This window comes from Lytechinus pictus, unplaced genomic scaffold, assembly GCF_037042905.1.
Source record: "Lytechinus pictus isolate F3 Inbred unplaced genomic scaffold, Lp3.0 scaffold_31, whole genome shotgun sequence".
NCBI lineage: Eukaryota > Metazoa > Echinodermata > Echinoidea > Temnopleuroida > Toxopneustidae > Lytechinus > Lytechinus pictus.
In genome coordinates, this window is record NW_026974151.1 from 583,103 (window position 1) to 602,119 (window position 19,017).

Sequence of the window (19,017 nt, forward strand, 5' to 3'; positions counted from 1 at the left end):
ATAGAGCTATTAATAGCTCCATGATTTAATAAATACAGGCCTAAATAGAACTTCATATGAAAGTAAAAAGAGAATAAAGCTGGGTAGGAACGATGAAGGAATATGATTTAAAGAAAAAGCATAAACATATCCCCATCAACCACCCCCCCCCCCAAAAAAAAAAAAAAAAAAAAAAACAGTCCGACGGGTTTGAACCAGGGTCCTTGCACACATCAAAACATAGCGCTCACGCAATTCGCCATCGATCTCTTCCGTACCACTTCCGGGTTTTTTAAGCTATATATAATGTTGTAAGTCTGTGCGCCGCTGTTAACCAATCAGAACGCGTCGGCAATTCTACTACAATTCCAATCATTTCGCGATGGACATTGCCGTGGTTTTTTGTGGTTCTTGACTTTGCTACATCATGAAATTTCATAATTCTTTTTTAGTCGTAAAGAAGAATGTCTACGCCTTATATTGATTATAATATCAATTTGACGCAAGTGTGATTTCGATGCAAAAATGCGCTCTGTTTATTCACATATATTTCTTGAAAAAAAATCATTTTTTCTAAGCTAAATATCGGTCTTCAAAATACATCAAATGTGCATTTTATTTAGCTGATCAGAAATTTCAAAGTTTTATCTATAGACTTATAGTATAAAATAAGACCAATCTGACCAATTATGTGAGGAATAAACAATTCTAAGAGCAAAAAACACCGATCGGAAAGTTCGTCTTCACAGCTCATTACGTATGCATAACCACGGACGGCTATATGCATACCGCTGAATAAAATAGAGCACTTTCGGACGGGCTGCGGACCGACTGCTGAGGAAGACTAGAAATGATTGATTGCGAAGCAAGGAATGACCGCTTGTGTGATTGCCTGGCTATGCCTATGACTGTCCATACGACTGCACGTGTGTGATGTGGATATGCCTGATCGTGTGTGTGTAGAACACGAGGCGAACAAACAAAACATTTTGTAATTGTATGTGAGTGAATAAGTTAACTTAGTTTGAGATTTGCTTCATGGCTAACTCTAACGATGAAAGATGAGAAAAATCATGGTTATATAATTAAATCTTACTTAATCACTCAGTGAGTAAACTCACCAGTTAAATTATGCTGTGATGGTCATGACGCTGGAGTATGACAGAAGTCTTGTGATGGGAGAAAAGACAGTTTTCTTCAGATCATCGGAGCTGCTTCAGTACTATACCCGGCCTCTGGTTCTGGCAGAGAATGGAAAGCTAGCTATAGCGAGCGGGTAACGTAGAGCTAGAGGTCGGCGCGGCCGAGGCTAGGCTAAAAGTTGGCGGCGCGCGGTCGATGCGAGAAGATGGACCAATCACGGACCTCGTAATAGAACTCAGATATTATGGATCGTGAGATGGCTATTCTGATTGGTGGTTCACTAGCTCTTTAAAGTTCTCGTCGAAGAAAAGTTTCAAGTGTTAAATTATGTTTGGCCAAGAGCTCAAATAACTCTCTAAACTATTGTGGTGGCAGCATACTATTTTAAAAGGTTATTTTGATAGGGTCTCGTACGGAGCCCGGGAGGGGACATGCATGACAATTTTTTTTTAATAAGTCGTTCCCACCACTTATAAGTCGTTCCCACCACTTATAAGTCGTTCCCACCACTTATAAGTCGTTCCCACCACTTATAAGTCGTTCCCACCACTTATAAGTCGTTCCCACCACTTATAAGTCGTTCCCACCACTTATAAGTCGTTCCCACCACTTATAAGTCGTTCCCACCACTTATCCCTTACAAAAAATTCCTGTAGTACTCTGTGATATGTACTGCAGGAAGTATCGCAGGAAAGTACTGCAGGAATTACGTGCACGTAATTTGGGACGGTACTACAGAAATGTACAACAGGAGTACAACAGGTCCGTGTCCTGTGATACTTCCTGTGGTAATAACCGCATAAGTATGGCAGGAAGTATGACAGGACACGATCACTACAACCGCTACAACCGCTACAACCACTACCACACTACTATTAGTACTACAGGACAGTATCACAGGATAGTATCACAGGATAGTATCACATGATAGTATGACAGGACAGTATGACAGGATAGTATGACAGGACAGTATGACAGGACAGTACTACAGGAATACCGCAGACCAGTATCACAGGGAAGTACTACAGAACAGTATCGCAGGACAGTACTACAGGAGTATCACAGGCTTCTGGTACTGTGTCCTGTAGTACTGTCCTGTGATACTGGTCTGGTATTCCTGTAGTACTGTCCTGTGATACTGGTCTGGTATTCCTGTAGTACTGTCCTGTGATACTGGTCTGGTATTCCTGTAGTACTGTCCTGTGATACTGGTCTGGTATTCCTGTAGTACTGTCCTGTGATACTATCCTGTGGTGATAAATAGTATCACAGGACAGTATGACAGGACAGTACTTTAGGAATTCCGCAGACCAGTATCACAGGAAAGTACTACAGAACAGTACTACAGGACAGTACTGCAGGAATACCAAGAGACCTTACCGCAGGACAATTCCTGCAGTACTGTCCTGTGGTATTCCTGTGATACTGATCTTTGATATCTTCTGTGGCATTATTGGTCTCATCCTGCAGCCTTCTTGTGATACTTTACTGTGGTAATCCTGCAGGGGTATTCTTGTTGATTTCCTGTGACAATCCTATGGTATTGTCCTGTAGTAGTCTGTGCGATTTTCTCACGACACCGTCCTGCACTGGTTTGTTAGGCGTAGTAGTTTGTAAGAATTTCCTGTGATCCAGCACAACAACTTTGACATCTTGACTAATGAAAAGAGGCGTGAAAAAACCCACAAATTTGCAAAGACGTTAAAAGCATATTCACATACCTTTATTATGTATGAGCTGTACTATGCACAGTATAGAACATCTTTGATATCATAAATGACTGCTAGAATAATGCAGTAACATTTCATCTTTAGGATAAGACATGTACAAAGATTTATATCCATGAACATTGAGATGCCACATGAACTACTTTCACTATTCATACATTGCTGCCATTTTGAGATCACATAAAGAAAGCTAGATTCGACCCAGAATCCTTCCCTCTAACAAAACAATAAGCGATTATTATTAATACCTTGGTCACATTCCTTGACCGGTTGCCTTACGGCGAGACAAAATCAGCAGTTTTAGGTATTCCTGTACAAACCACCCACGTGTAGCTGGTAGTAGCTGGTACAAGGATGATTAAGACTGTTAATTTTGACTCGACGTAAGGCCACGAGCCGGCGAATGTAACCAAGGCTTAACCAGTATTATGGTTGCAAAAAAAACTGTAATAGCTGAGCAATTGCATTTTCCCCTTCTTGTCAACACCCGATTGGCTTAATACTAAAAGCAGAACATCCTTTACTCAACCATGTTATGAAACAATGGATAACCACTTCTGCATGTACAGATAATGCATGGTGCACATACAGTAAGGGATGAAATTATGATGTGTTGATCACCAGTATAAACTTAAAGTACATGAACGTAGTCATAATCACTTCATTTTGCTCAGAATTCACTTAAGTCCATAAATACTGAAAGATATTTTTGAATGAATTTCACATGATTTAGAACGTTCACCATAGGTTAGAAAAAATATGAACATAAGATTACTTTGCCAAAACGTAGATCAAATCTATTGAGACATTAACCTTTTTGACATTGAATAGGCATATCATTTTACACAGTCTTCTTGTCTAAGAATTGCTCCAACTACGTATTGAAGGGTTATATATGAATGTAAGCATGAGCCCATCATAAACACGAAATTGCGGCATGTAATTTGATTTGCTACATGTCATAATTGATAACTAAATGACGTTCAATACTTGATGTTGCTACATAAAATAATTAAGGTCATGTGGCAATGTGAATTCATACCTACTCGAGTCATTTAGTAATTTCAATTAGTATATGACCTAATTAATTATGACATATAGCTCAAAATTGACTTGAATAATTATGACCAATTTGATTGACCTCAATTATTTGAAGTAGCAACATCAATTATTTAACATAAGCACTCTCAATCGAGGTGGAGTAACTCTTCTTTAGGTCATGTTACTATTCGAATTGGAACATGTCATTGTTTAGGTCATGCAGCAATTCAAATTACTTGCTCAAGTAAACAATTACAATTGTGTAGTAGGTTTCACGGTACACCATGTATTCTTTCTTGGGCATATGTTGGTCCTGAAAAGGACCACCCAATCTCGACGTTTCGACAAGTGTGTTCTTGTCGTCCTCAGGAGAATGAGCAAAGTTTGTAAAAGCAGGCCTTATATACTCTGTCGAAGTGCCGTATGCACGGTATCTCGCAGGGTACATGTCTCTGATTGGCTAGATAGGTCACATGACATCCACATATGCGGACGTGGGTGACAACACACAAATTGGGCGCGCAAAACCAGCGACGACCGGAAATTGCTGTCAGTTATCATTCCCGCTAGGATTAGCATGAATGACAAAAGTCACCACTTCCGCCCATACACTGCAGTGCTCACACGTGTGTGGAACGTCCGGGTAGGCTAATTAGGCAAATTAGCCTCTTTGTCTAGAACGGTAAGCCAGATATTGCTGAGTTGGAGGCCGCTGTCTTGAGGAACAGTGTTATGTTCCTCAATCTCCAACGCTTCTCTGACTCTCCGTTGATGCCAGTAGGGGACACGGGTGACTAGTCTGCTCTCATCCCAAAGAATCCGGTGATCATGCGTATGGGCATGATCGATGATTGCAGATTTTTCCCTCTCGTCTCTCCTACCATGGGCCTTGTGTTCCTTAATCCGAGTGTTGAAGGAACGACCCGTCTCTCCGATGTAAACTTTACCGCATTCACAAGGAATTCGGTAAACTCCACGGAGGTCCTTGGAGTTGCGCTTGTCCTTATGTGTAGTGAGGGCAGATTGAAGCTTATTTGAGGAACTATGACGAACCTCAATGTCGGCTTCTCTCAAAATCCTCTGAATTTTGTGAGAGGCTGCTCCCAGATATGGAAGAACGACTCTCGCCTTGGGTTGTTCTGCACGAGGGTTCCGCGAGGGGGGAAGCTCAGTGCAGATCTTATGTGAGGGGTAGTTGTTACATTTCAAAACACGTTTGATATGCTCAAGCTCACCTCTCAGGTGGATCTGGTCACTAACCTCATGCGCTCGTTTGACTAACGTCTTGTTGATGGATCTCAGCACTGATGGGTGGTGGAATGAACGATAGTTCAAGTACCGATCAGTGTGAGTAGGTTTCCGATAAACCTGATGGGATAGGGATCCCTGTGCCGTCCTCGTAATCTTTGTATCAAGAAAGGGGATAGACCCCTCATTCTCCATTTCCATGGTAATTGTAATATCACGCAAAATGAATTAGCTGTACATGACATAATTCTGTTCTTTGATGGGCTTATGCTTCCATATATTAAGTAAATGGCTTTAATTCTTAATGATTATCCAAAAATTCATATACATAAAATAAACCAATATGAAGAGCATCATATCCAAAGTGATCACCAGTTCACCCAATGTTACAGTACAAAAATAAAAAGCTGATTTTCTTATGTACTTTCACACATGTTATACATGTGCACTGTATGTCACTTGACCCTGGCAGACAATAGAATTGACAAGCAGTGAGTCCTACATGTACATGTAGCTGCCTGGTTTGCATACTTTAATGTTATATGAATTTCAATCATGGCCATGTGCTGTTTATACACTAAATGGAGGGATCTTGTCATAATGTTATGTCAATTAAAAACTGAATAAAATCCCAATTATCCTGAATAGCTAGACTAGCCCCCTTGCAATGGACATTGTAATCTTGTTTTCTTTTACCTTTCATTATTTTTGAAAATTTTCATACAACTAGGGCTGGGACTAAAACCCGGGTACCCGAGTAGAAAAATCAATACCCGATACCCGAAAATTGCTCACCAGTATAATGTACATGTATTTGATTTGTATTGCGTAGTGTAAGACATGATTGTAACTCATTACAAAAGTACACAAGCCTCATTTTGAATTTCACCAATTACCCTCTAAATATCCATAAATATACAAGTTTTCAAGTGATGATGATGTGACCGAGATCGTTCAATCATCGCCATGTTTCATCGCCATGTTTCTTTTGCAGCGCAGTGACGTCATCCAGCCACTGCGACGCAAACCAATTTATGAATGAAAATATAGTAAGCATGCGCATTGCAAGCCTCAGCCCCACGCAGTATTACGTCAAAACAAGTCTGCAATACTCTGTCACCTCATACCAAAATCGACCTACGAAGCACCAGCCAATCACGTTCTTGTTACCATTTTTAGTTCATCATAAACCGAAAATGGGAACACGATCGTGATTGGCTGGCGCATTTGACGCTCCGAAACCCGGAAATCAATTGACTTTGTTCACGTAGCGATACAAACTCACGAACACGATGTAATATCGATGCTACTTCGTAAGATTTTGACGGAAAAGCAAGAATAAAAATTTGCTTACCTGTGCAGTATCGGTGAGAAAACCTTTTATAATTCATATGATATATAGGAAAGTGGAATTCTAGGTCGATTTTGGTACGAGGTGACAGAGTATTGAAACTTGTTTCGATGGAATACTGCGTGGGGCACGGGAGGCTTGCAATGCGCATGCTTACTATATTTTCATTCATAAATTGGCTTGCATCGCATTGGCTTGATGACGTCACCTATGGGGTTTTTCCACCAGTCATATTTCAAGTGACATGATTTTCAGGTACCCACCCGAAAATTACCACGGGTACCCGAAGAGAAAAAACCCGAAAGTCCCAGGCCTACATACAACTCTTTGTTTTTTTTTATACTTTATCAAAGCTTTTATGATTATAAATGTAATTAAATAATTTGACTTGATAAATGTATATTACTGGTATACTAATTGTGAATTTTTAGCAAGAAACAGTATTTGTGTTGGATTAATACATAAAAATGTTGCGAAATTTCGGAACAGCGTACCCAGGCATCACAAATTTGGTCTCAAAAGATGTGCAAGACTTGAAAGTAAAAAGGCAGCTAACAGCCTCCCAGTTATTAACCCTTAGTTAAATTGGACCAATTTGACCCCCCCCCTTCCAAAAATTTTGCGACCATGCTGTCGCACAATTTTTTTAAAACATGCCTCTTTCTAGTCTTGTGCATCTTTTGAGACCAATCTTGTGTCACCCGGTACGTGGTTCTGTAATAACGTGACATTATGTAAGTACATGTCATACCAAAAATTGCTCAAAAACGTGATTTTGTGTACAAAGTCAATGCAATAGAGGAAAAAGTATGATTTTGTATTCTAATTACGCATAAATTAGTATTATCACTTACTAACAATTTGCGTGAAATAATTTACAATTTAATTTTGTAAATTATGCCCTAGACAACCCATGTGCCAATGTTAGACGCGATTGTGCGGTCAAGATCTCAAGGAAGGGGGGGGGGCCTGGAAACCCCCCCTCCCCCCTTCCCCGGCCATATCAACTCCCAAAATACCCTGGCTTTAGTTGACTTTCTGGCTCCTCTTGAGTAGTCACCATTCATTGGACAGCTTGTTTTTATCCAAGTCTGTATAGCACGAGGCAGCTTAATCTGTAGAAAAAAAAACACATACCATTACGATAACATGAACAACATAAAAATACAAGAAATAAGGTGTTTTGCCCCCATCTAGATCTCTTTTCACAAGTACATATCTATCGGATAATGAGGTCCTTGCGGCTATCTCTCTTAGCATATTCTTGCTTATAAAAGCAAACTAAGCCGAAGAGTGACAAACAATTTATAATGCAAACAAATTGTCATAAGCACATATTGAAACTCTTTAATAAAACAATGAAGAATAAATCTACATCTTCTAACAAGGATTACACTGTATGCCACTGCATGAATACAATCTGCTTAATTTTGTAATTATAATATCTACTGAAGTGAATGCCTATATAATCACCTTTTATGAACTCCAACCGTGTCTTGTACAAGAACATGGCCTTTTCTGTGTACACCTGTAGTATCTTTCCCACATAATGCTGGACTTGCTGCTCGATCATCCAGAGATCCCTCTTTGAATCTTTAATGAAATGAAATGAGTTTGAGTGACATAGTAAAATTTTATTTGCAGGTTAATACAAATACATGATGTAATAAAAATACATGATAAAACTTCTTCATTTCCATATTTCAGTGTTACAATTCAGGTGCAAAGAGTCATATTCTTTAATAATATTCAACATAAAATCAATGAAAACTAGTGCTGTTGTCGATAGGCCTCATATCGACATTGATGTCGACATACGAAGGATTTTCAAAATTCCGACATGTCGACATGCACGCACCCACATCGACATGTAAACATAAAATAAAAAGGGGTCTAGCCTACAATCACGAGTGTAAAGATTAGCTGAAAAGTTAGAAGCATTTATCCACAGTAATTGGCGCGATTAAAAGGTTTATTCAGCTTAGCAGCGCATTAAATGAAAAAAGAATATCTGCGAGCTGTGCGGCAGTAGAAATACGTCAGTGCAGGGCCGGCCTGCCCGATCGAGCCGCCCTCGATATCCCGTTATAGCGAGAGTAGCATTCACCGTACCCATCCACGGAAATATGTACCCATCGCGCGCTATTCACCGTGCTTGATAATACGTTGCTCCTCAATGCATTACTTTTCACATAAACGTGAGCAGCAGCGAACACGTGTTTTTGTCAAAGTTGTGACTGCCGCAATTGAGCGCTTACTTCATATCACGAAGTCACAGAAAACTTCCCTTCATTCGTTTGGAGATCGTTGCACGGATCGCCGCGGAAGTGATACTGAAATTATCGGTCGATTTTCATTACTTTTCATTGTCAAATTGAGGAGCTTGCGTTTGCAGCAATGATCACTGTTGTAATTGGTGATTCTCAAATTGGCTACGAGTGTTATTGAGCAATGCTTTCGAAACCGGATCCTGGTACAAAAACTTGATTCTCCAGAAAAAAAATGTGGATTAAATCAGTGATTTTGGAAGCTCAATTCCCGAACTGAGCCTGTATTATATAGATCTAGTGTGGGGATATCACTCGTGTCAAGGTGAATATATTTGATTGAGAGTGTTGTTCCACGATCGAATGCTTTTTTTTTATGTTAGGGAGCCCAGGCTAAATTACGGTTCCTTTTTCATGTCGACATTGTCGATGTCGGGATTAATTTTTAAGCGACATGTCGACATGGATTTTTGTTCCCGACAACAGCACTAATGAAAACATTAAAAGTAGAGGAGCATTTTAACCTTACTCACAGTCTGTTATTGTCGCTAAAGTCTTTACAATAAGAAGATTGGGCACTTTGCCGACATCGCGTAATGCTTTGCATCGATTTACATGTATAATAGTCTTTGTGCCTAGTCTTTTCTATGTAGTGTCTTTAATATGTAGATAAAACATGCGTCCTTTAGCTAGTTAGACGAACAATTTTGGAAATTAAAGACGGATCCATATTTTATCAACCGGAAGAGAAATTAGTGCTTAAATGAAGCTATTTGAGGGATATTGATGATATTTAGGGTGAATTGACTTCACATCTTTTCGTAAGTTTGTCATGTTCATAGAAGGCCGGACTTGATTTTATAGAAACCTCTTTTAAATTTGTGGGATTGCCTACCTCGAGTGAAGTTTGTGCAGGCTCCACTCCACTTCACTATTGCTACACTACGCTCCACCTACCCAAACTTTGAGACCGTGAACTGGATCTGTCTGATATTCCGAGTGACAAAAAGTGGGATCTTATGGGGGGGGGGGGATATCAAATTCATGCAACATCACGCTCTTTAAAAAAATTAAAACTAATATTCTTCCTGCACACAAAGTTTCACTTCTTCTCCATGCCTCTATCCGTCTCAAAATTGATGATTTAGAGCCAACATGAAGTTTCTCACACGTATCAATATTCAATACATCGCATGCGTGTGAGGTCGGTCGGGTCAGACCAGGCCCGGTATCTCGCGAATATTGCATCCGCATGCAATGTTTTGAAATCGGCAGCGAATTATAAATATGTGTGAGGAACTTCATGTTGGCTCTAAATCACCAATTTTGAGACTGATAAAAGCATGGAACTAAATGAAACTTTGTGTAAAGTAAGAATATTAGTTTTAATTCTTTTTAAAAATCAAGATGTTGCATGAATTTTATATTCCCCACCCCCATAAAATCCCACCTCTGTCACTCAGAATATCAGATCGAGTTCATGGTCTCGAAGTTCGCGTCTGTAACGTTGGCGAAGAACAATAGAAAACAAGATGGCGGCGTAAACATCGGGCAAGTCTCTTCCGTCTAATCATGATATTTTTCGCATTTTTTGGAATGAATTTCTTCTTCAAAAATAACGACGAGAGCGTAGAAATGTTGGAAATTAAGTTTTATCCCATGTACATCATGATTTAGGTCTAACGTTAGGCTAGATCTTTTAGAAGGAAAGTAGAAATCTCGGGGCCGGGGGTGAAAGTTTCAAGTTTTGGCTTCCTCTGTGTGGGTATATGAGAAAGGATCCCTGGCTTCATATGAGAGTGACCTTACGAAGTTACGTTAGTAAATGATTTTCACTCTCTAGAAGCCGCCTGGCTAGGCCTACAGCCATTCCCGATCACGATATTTTGAAAAGTGGTGGATATATTGACTTCAAATGTGACTGAGAGACTTGTCATGACATTTGGGAACAAATATTGGTGATGAGGTATGCTGGTATTAATCGGCCGGTGCGAAACTGCATTAGCGCCCACCCCTGACCTGGCTACAATCATGACAATACAAACATCCTCACCGCCGCCATCAATATACTACTAACTTAGCCAGCCGTTGGCCGTCCCCGGCCGCGCACACCGCAGATCAGCCCCCACCCGATAAGCGATCGGGAACAACGGCAGTGCAGTGGCCGTACGGTAATGATTAAAAAGTCGAAGAAATTTAAGTGCATGCCGCGCCAAACTACGAAAAATGGATCTAACTTACTGTTTAGCCTGTTGTGTGAATGTCTTAAGAAGTCGTTGTCCGAATCTGATCCATATTCTGTTAGTTTTTGTTGAAATATTGACGGCCTTCTTCATCAAGCTTCGGGTTCAGCTGAGCAGTTACGAACGTTTTTTTTCAAATGGCGGAACCGGAAACACGTATACGGTACAGTCCGTGCGTTTGTACGGGGAGCTCGGAGGGGGGGGGGGGGGGGGGTCTTACTTTTTACTTGGCAACCAGACAATTTGACTATTTTCGCCATCATTTATATATCATATTATTAACGTAAAGGAATTGAATAAAGTAAAATTCAAATATTTATTTCTTCTTCCTTTCTTTTTCTTTTCTATGTCTTTTAATTTTTTTCTTTCTCTTTATTCTTTTTTTTAATATAAGGATAGGATTTAAAAACATGTCTCACAATTTTACTGAAAATATGTTATATAGGCCTACTAGTATGCAAGTAGGATGACAAAGAAAGCAATGAGGAAAATCACAGCTCCAATCCTATGTATTTTTAATTTTATTTCTTTTCAAAAACACACATTTTATCCTTTCTTGCGATCGAAGGAAAGATCCCTTTATAAGGTTCAAGTAGTAAAAGAAAATAATCTTAGATCAAGTGCCGGCAGGGTATTTTGATAAGGGGTGGAGGAGCAAGACAAGCAAATATAAAGATACCATTTTGAAGCGAAACATAAGAAAAGATAATAACTTTGCCAACGAGGTAAAAAATAATATGATATCGGTTGTGACACTTTAAGGATGGAAAATAGTTTGAAAATATATAGATACAAACTTCATACAAATTAGAAAAAAAGAAGCAAAATAAACTGCCATCATATGTGAACAGAGATACAAGATTGTTCTTGCAATTAAAAAACATATTTACAAACTATATATAGCTTCGCATCATAAAAATAGATTGAAAATATCCAAATTTATTTGATTTAAAAAGAAATAGATATAAACCAGCCTGGCTAACATATTGCAAGGTGGCAAAGATATAAACCGGGGATATAAAGCAAAAAATAGGCCTTAAAATGGAAATTAAATATCCTATTTTTAGTTTATCCTATTCCACCTGTAAAAAATATTGTGAATAGGAGAACAAATATTGAAGTAATTTTATTTATAATAATATATTTGTAAGAAAATAGGTCCTTTTTACTAAAAAAAAATAAATAAAAAAATAGATGGGAAACTTGGAAAAATGTATTTTCTCGCAATAAAAACTTTAAGGGGCCAGAATCGCATTAAAACTTGGTTATGAAACGTGTAAAACAAAATCTTAGATAGCATTTTAACTGAGATTTATTTTTTAATCAACATTCAACGCTGAACTTTCTTATGTTAATTGTTTATCAATATTTTGTGAAAACAGATAGTGTGCACATCGTCATGAATATTCATTTGGTGGGCTGATGATGTGACATTCCCATTTTTCTTTTTTAATGTTAGATATGAAATTATGATTATCTATTTTTTCAATACATGTGTAAATAATGTGTCCCCATTGTAAAGTTGCTGCATTAAATAACTAATGCGGTTAATTAGTCGTCATTCCAATTGTTTAAGTTCTTGGTAGAAATATGTTGAATAAATCTAATTTCATATATTGTACAAAAGAACATGGGATATGACATCATCAGCCTACCTAATGAATATTCATGAGACATGCCTAAATAAAACTGTTTCATGGGAATATTGCAAATCCTTAAAATTCAACTTAACTTCGTTATTTGTCATCCGATTTTGAATAAATTTTAAGCATTTTGTTTTGTGAATTTTACTCTATTTATTGATTATCTCTAGCGTTGACCTCCCCTTCAATTATTTTCTTGTATTGTTAGAAAGAGATGGATGAAGTAGAATAATACGTTCATGCTTATATTTTTATTCATTACAATATCTCTTTGAAATTCAACCCGGCTTCCTCACAACCATTAAGCTCTAAGAGTGTTAGGTGTGTCCTGTATATTTCAACACGTACCCTTTTAAATAAAGTCATTTTTTTATTCCTGTTTTTTATGAAAAATAAGTGGCGAACAAACAAAACAAAAATGATAATTGAAATTTAAAAGAGCGCATGAAAAAGAAATAACCCTGAAAACGAACAATAGTCCTCAAAATATAAGTTGCCCATTTTGGGGTCAATAATTTTTCGCATTTTTCAGTTCGCGCTTTGCTCCTAGTTTTGATCTAGTACGTATAGTACCCTTTCTCGTAGAAATAGAAGCTATCAAACTTAAAACCTCTGAGTCTCAGTAGGCATAACCCCCCCCCCCCCTCGCTGATATAGACCTACACAATGGGACAGGGTGAAATATAATTTTGAAATAGGGCCTATATGTCACAATCTAGCTATCACAAAATTAAATTTTCATATAAAAAATTGTACTTTTTAAAATGAATGGTGCCCTTTTAAGCCATATGGCCTTCTAAAAATATAAGACTCAATACGCTACTGACCTCTCCCGAAACTGAAAAAAAAGATAAATCCCTCACTGGAAATAAAAAAATTAGTCTGTGGTACAAACAGGGCTTCCATACAAGTACTGAAGGAAACTAATTTTTTCATGTACTGTACCACAGAAAATACACCAGTAGCGTCTGTGATACAGTTTCAGTCATATTTCTGGGGTGGCTGCATGAGAAGTACCGCAGGAAATTTTGAAAGTATAGCACTGGGGTTGCCATAGAATTTTAGAAGTGCCTATATTGAGTCCTGCAGGAAATTTCAAAATTTTCATTTACCACAGAAGTATCACAGGGTTTTCATAGAAGTGTCTTTAATAGGATCGAGTACTGCAGGAAATTTCAAAATGTTCATGTACCACAGAAGTATCACAGGGTTTCCATAGAAGTGCTTAGTAATAGGAGTACTGCAGGAAATTTAAAAAATGTTCATATACAACAGAAGTATCGGAGGGTTGTCATAGAAGTACTGCAGGATATTTTAGAATTTTCATGTACAACAGAAGTACGACATAACTATCACAGAGTGATATTGTATACAGTTATGTACAACAGAAGTATTACACAGGTACGACAGAGTACCATTAAGGTATTGCATGAAATTTTCATATTTTTATGTACCACAGAAGTAGAACTATCACAGAGTGATACCACAGGAGTCCTGTAGTAATTCCTTATACAGTTTTGTACAACAGAAGTATCACACAGGTACGACAGAGTACCATTAAGGTATTGCATGAAATTTTCATATTTTTATGTACCACAGAAGTATGACAGAACTATCACAGAGTGATACCACAGAAGTCCTGTTGTAATTCTATATACAGTTTTGTACAACAGCAGTATCACACAGGTACGACAGAGAGTACCATTAAGGTATTGCATGAAATTTTCATATTTTCCTGTACCACAGAAGTATGACAGAACTATCACAGAGTGATACCACAGAAGTCCTGTTGTAATTCTATATACAGTTTTGTACAACAGAAGTATCACACAGGTACGACAGAGTACCATTAAGGTATTGCAGGAAATTTTCATATTTTCCTGTACCACAGAAGTATGACAGAACTATCACAGAGTGATACCACAGAAGTCCTGTGGTAATTCTGAGGTACCGTCGTGTATGACAGAAGTATCACACAGGTACAACAGAGTACCACTAAAGTACTGCAGGAATTTTTTGTAAGGGATAAGTCGTTACCACCACTTATAAGTCGTTCCCACCACTTATAAGTCGTTACCACCACTTATAAGTCGTTCCCACCACTTATAAGTCGTTCCCACCACTTATAAGTCGTTCCCACCACTTATAAGTCGTTCCCACCACTTATAAGTCGTTACCACCACTTATAAGTCGTTCCCACCACTTATAAGTCGTTCCCACCACTTATAAGTCATTCCCACCACTTATAAGTCGTTCCCACCACTTATAAGCCGGTTAGCCATCGCCGGCGAGCTCCTCCTTCAGCGCTTAGCCATCCGAATGTATGCAGCTTGATTGTGTTGAAGCTAGCTAGGGCTTGGCCTTGGCTTGAGTAGCCTTAAGGGCTTGGTGATAATGTGAAATATTGATATCAATATTTCATATTATCACCAAGCCTTGAGTGACGTAGGCCTATAGCTCTAGACACAAAAATCCGTCTGTTCTCCTCAGAACAGATTTTTCTGTCTAGCCTAGCCGACGCTAGTTCGGAATCGTATCTAGATTTGACCCATAACTCCGGCGTGGAGACATCCTACTAAAACATACCCAAAATCAAGAGTAGGCCCATAATAATTATTTTCTTAATTAAGAATACCTCACTAAACATTTATATACCGTGGTCATATCTACCAATCTCTTCTTAATATCATGATTAATCAACCTCGATCCATATATAGGGAGAGAGTTGGATCAAGAGAGGAATCCAGAGAAGGGGGGGAGGTGGTCCTGTTATAACTACAGTGCGTCTCAAAAAAAAACTATACACTTTTGAAAGGGCTACCAAACAAAAGATATGTCACTTTGGGGGAATATACCTACATATATGGAAAGCCAATGAGGTCAACTTTCAGATGACACCAAAAAGTTGGAAAACTATTCATGCTTGAGTGAGCACTACCCACTTAAACAAAGGGTATGAAAATTAGGGTGGGCAGGAATTAGCCTTTCAATTTCTGTCAGTTTTTGAGAGGCGAGTCCCTTGGAACTTGCAAAGTTGGGGGGTGTTCTGATAAATCGACTATCAAGCATTTATCAATTTAGGTTTTAGAGCAAATTTCAAGAATAATTAAATTGAAATTAATGCATGAGAGAACATGAAATACAATTTTTAACTTTTACACGTGGATCTCAGCAATGTGATCATGGAAGGGATAGGACTTAGGTTGGGGAAGTAGGTTGATGGGATAAGGGTCAACAGATCACTTAACCCCCCCCCCCCCCTCCCTCTTTCTCTCTACCCCTTCCACCCCTCCTGAGAGACTAGCCTTTGTTAAGGGGAGCAGGAATTAGCCTTCCAGTGGTTTTTTAGAGGTGAGTCCTTTGGAACTTGCAAAGTTAAGGGTAGGATGTGATGCTAAATTACTGATGAATTGAGATCAGTTTTGGTTTCTTACGCAAGTTACAAAATTGAAATGTAATACATGAGTAAACAGCAATTGTAATTTTAGTGTAGCATTTTTAGTTTATTATGTGGATCTTGGCAAGTTTGCTTGTGAGAGTTAGAGTAGTGTGATTGTACCTCTTACATGCAAGGGGATGAGATAGGGTTAAAGGGGCATTCTTCTTTGTGTTACCTTTAATACAAATTACATGTCATGTACTCACCCCCGCCCTCCACTCCTTTCTTTTCCTGGATGGTATTAAAAACTTAAATGCCTCGTGACTTATGGTTGATGGGTCTTTCTTTTCAATTGAATGATTATTAAGAACTTGACTAATTATGGTGACTTATGAAATAATTTTTTTGAAAAAGCTGAATGTTTGATTGATAATTTATTGAAAAAGGTGAATAATTGATTGATCACATTGAGTTGATTTACTAACAAATTATTGATTGAATGATTGATAAGTGAATGTTGATGACCTAATTTTCAGAATTTATTATCAAATTGACAGTCCACTCTGGACTTAATGCGTGCATGTAATAGCAATCAGTCTCAATCTCAACAGGAGGGGGGAGGGACGGACCTGAAGGAGGGAGGCTAAACGTTCTGTTGAACCTTTTCCCCATCAGCTTACTTCACCCACTGAAGTCGTTTCTTAACCCTATTCTCCTAACACAAATGAATGCACTGCTAAGATCGGGGCTGAGATCCACATTGTAAAGTTAAAATGCTGCACTAAAGAGTGCAATTCACGATCACTCATGCATGAAATTTCAATTTGATAATTCATGAAATTTGCTTCAACAATTTAAATCGATCATAAATGACCATTAATTTAAATTAAATTAATTTAAGTTAGCAAGTTCCGAGGGACTCGCCTCTCAAAAACTGACAGAAATTGAAAGGCTAATTCCTGCCCACCCTAATTTTCATACCCTTTGTTTAAGTGGGTAGTGCTCACTCAAGCATGAACAGTTTTCCAACTTTTTGGTGTCATCTGAAAGTTGACCTCATTGGCTTTCCATATATGTAGGTATATTCCCCCAAATTGACATATCTTTTGTTTGGTAGCCCTTTCAAAAGTGTATAGGTTTTTTTGAGACGCACTGTAGTTATAACAGGACCCCCCCCCCCTTCTCTCGATTCCTCTCTTGATCCAACTCTCTCCCTATATATGGATCGAGGTTGATTAATCATGATATTAAGAAGAGATTGGTAGATATGACCACGGTATATAAATGTTTAGTGAGGTATTCTTAATTAAGAAAATAATTATTATGGGCCTACTCTTGATTTTGGGTATGTTTTAGTAGGATGTCTCCACGCCGGAGTTATGGGTCAAATCTAGATATGATTCCGAACTAGCTTCGGCTAGGCTAGACAGAAAAATCTGTTCTGAGGAGAACAGACGGATTTTTGTGTCTAGAGCTATAGGCCTACGTCACTCAAGGCTTGGTGATAATGTGAAATATTGATATCAATATTTCACATTATCACCAAGCCCTTAAGGCTACTCAAGCCAAGGCCAAGCCCTAGCTAGCTTCAAAACAATCAAGATGCATACATTCGGATGGCTAAGCGCTGAAGGAGGAGCTCGCCGGCGATGGCTAACCGGCTTATAAGTGGTGGGAACGACTTATAAGTGGTGGGAACGACTTATAAGTGGTGGGAACGACTTATAAGTGGTGGGAACGACTTAAAAGTGGTGGGAACGACTTATAAGTGGTGGGAACGACTTATAAGTGGTGGTAACGACTTATAAGTGGTGGGAACGACTTATAAGTGGTGGGAACGACTTATAAGTGGTGGGAACGACTTATTAGTGGTGGTAACGACTTATAAGTGGTGGGAACGACTTATAAGTGGTGGGAACGACTTATAAGTGGTGGGAACGACTTATAAGTGGTGGGAACGACTTATTTAAAAAAAATGTTCATGCATGTCCCCTCTCGGGCTCCGTAGTCTCGCGTTACAGTAATAAAAGTATTTAAAAAAGGCATCAGCTCTTTAGTAAGTGTGGTCCATATCCATATCAGGCGCGTAGCCAGGGGGGCGGTGGGGGCGGTCGCCCCCCCCCCCCAAAAAAAAAAAAAAAAAACGTCCCCAAAAAGAAAAAAAAAGAAGGGAAAAGAGAGAGGAGAAAAGGAAAAGGGAAGGGAAGAAAGGGAGCTTTGTCAGGTTTTTTTTCTTTTCATTCTTTTTTTTTGTCAAAAGAGAAACTCCTTCACTCTTGCTCTAAATTTATATATGAATTTTGCTCCCGCGCTGCGCGCGGTTAATGACAATATTGAAGTTCTCCATTGTTCCCCCCACCCTTTCTCTAACCCTGTTTTTCCACCTCAGCTATATGTGTTTCTTGCCAGTTAAAGTTCAAATGTATACATTAGGGCATGGAATTAGAGTAAGGTTAGGCTAAAGTATATAAAGTTATCTTCTTTTTAATTGATCACGCAACTTCTGGTCAGGTCGGCTCCGGGCGGGTAAAATCTTTTTATTAATTTCTGCCGTTACTTCCATAAAGTGAACTTCTCCCGCTTTTCAGCTCATTACTAAACGACCATGATTTTGGGGCAAACAGGTTCCTAATTTAAAAAGAGGAATGTATAAGATTCGTGTCGTATTAAATAAAAAAAAGTACAATATTTTTTATCAAATTTTATTAATCTTCATGTCATTTCCCTGCACGTTCATCTCCTGTCCTGTTTTGCGCCCTCAGTTTGAAATTTTGAATGACACTTAGGTTTCTTTATAATTCAAAATGAAGCGCTTCGGGATAAGTCAAAGAAATTCGGCATCCTTTTTTAAATTTCAATAAATCACAGAAGTTTCAACTTTTTGCGCACTATTTTCCTTGTAATGAAGTTCAATAATCTTAGGAAATCAATTGAATTCGAGCCGATGGGGGTATAAAGGCGACTGCACACCTTACGATTGGTCTGCGACCCGATTT

At 38.6% G+C, this 19,017-nt stretch overlaps 1 protein-coding gene across 1 annotated transcript; it reads right to left on the reverse strand.

Annotated features, from left to right (window-relative positions):
* Nucleotides 1-2,823: 2,823 nt before the first annotated feature.
* On the reverse strand, nucleotides 2,824-11,149 carry LOC135158105 (uncharacterized). Its single transcript, XM_064115392.1, has 3 exons — nucleotides 10,998-11,149; nucleotides 7,963-8,082; nucleotides 2,824-7,604 (listed from the first exon to the last, which is right to left on the reverse strand). The coding sequence occupies exon 3, from the start codon at nucleotides 5,337-5,339 to the stop codon at nucleotides 4,539-4,541; it is 801 nt and encodes a 266-aa protein (XP_063971462.1). The 5' UTR covers nucleotides 5,340-7,604; nucleotides 7,963-8,082; nucleotides 10,998-11,149; the 3' UTR covers nucleotides 2,824-4,538.
* Nucleotides 11,150-19,017: the final 7,868 nt, after the last annotated feature.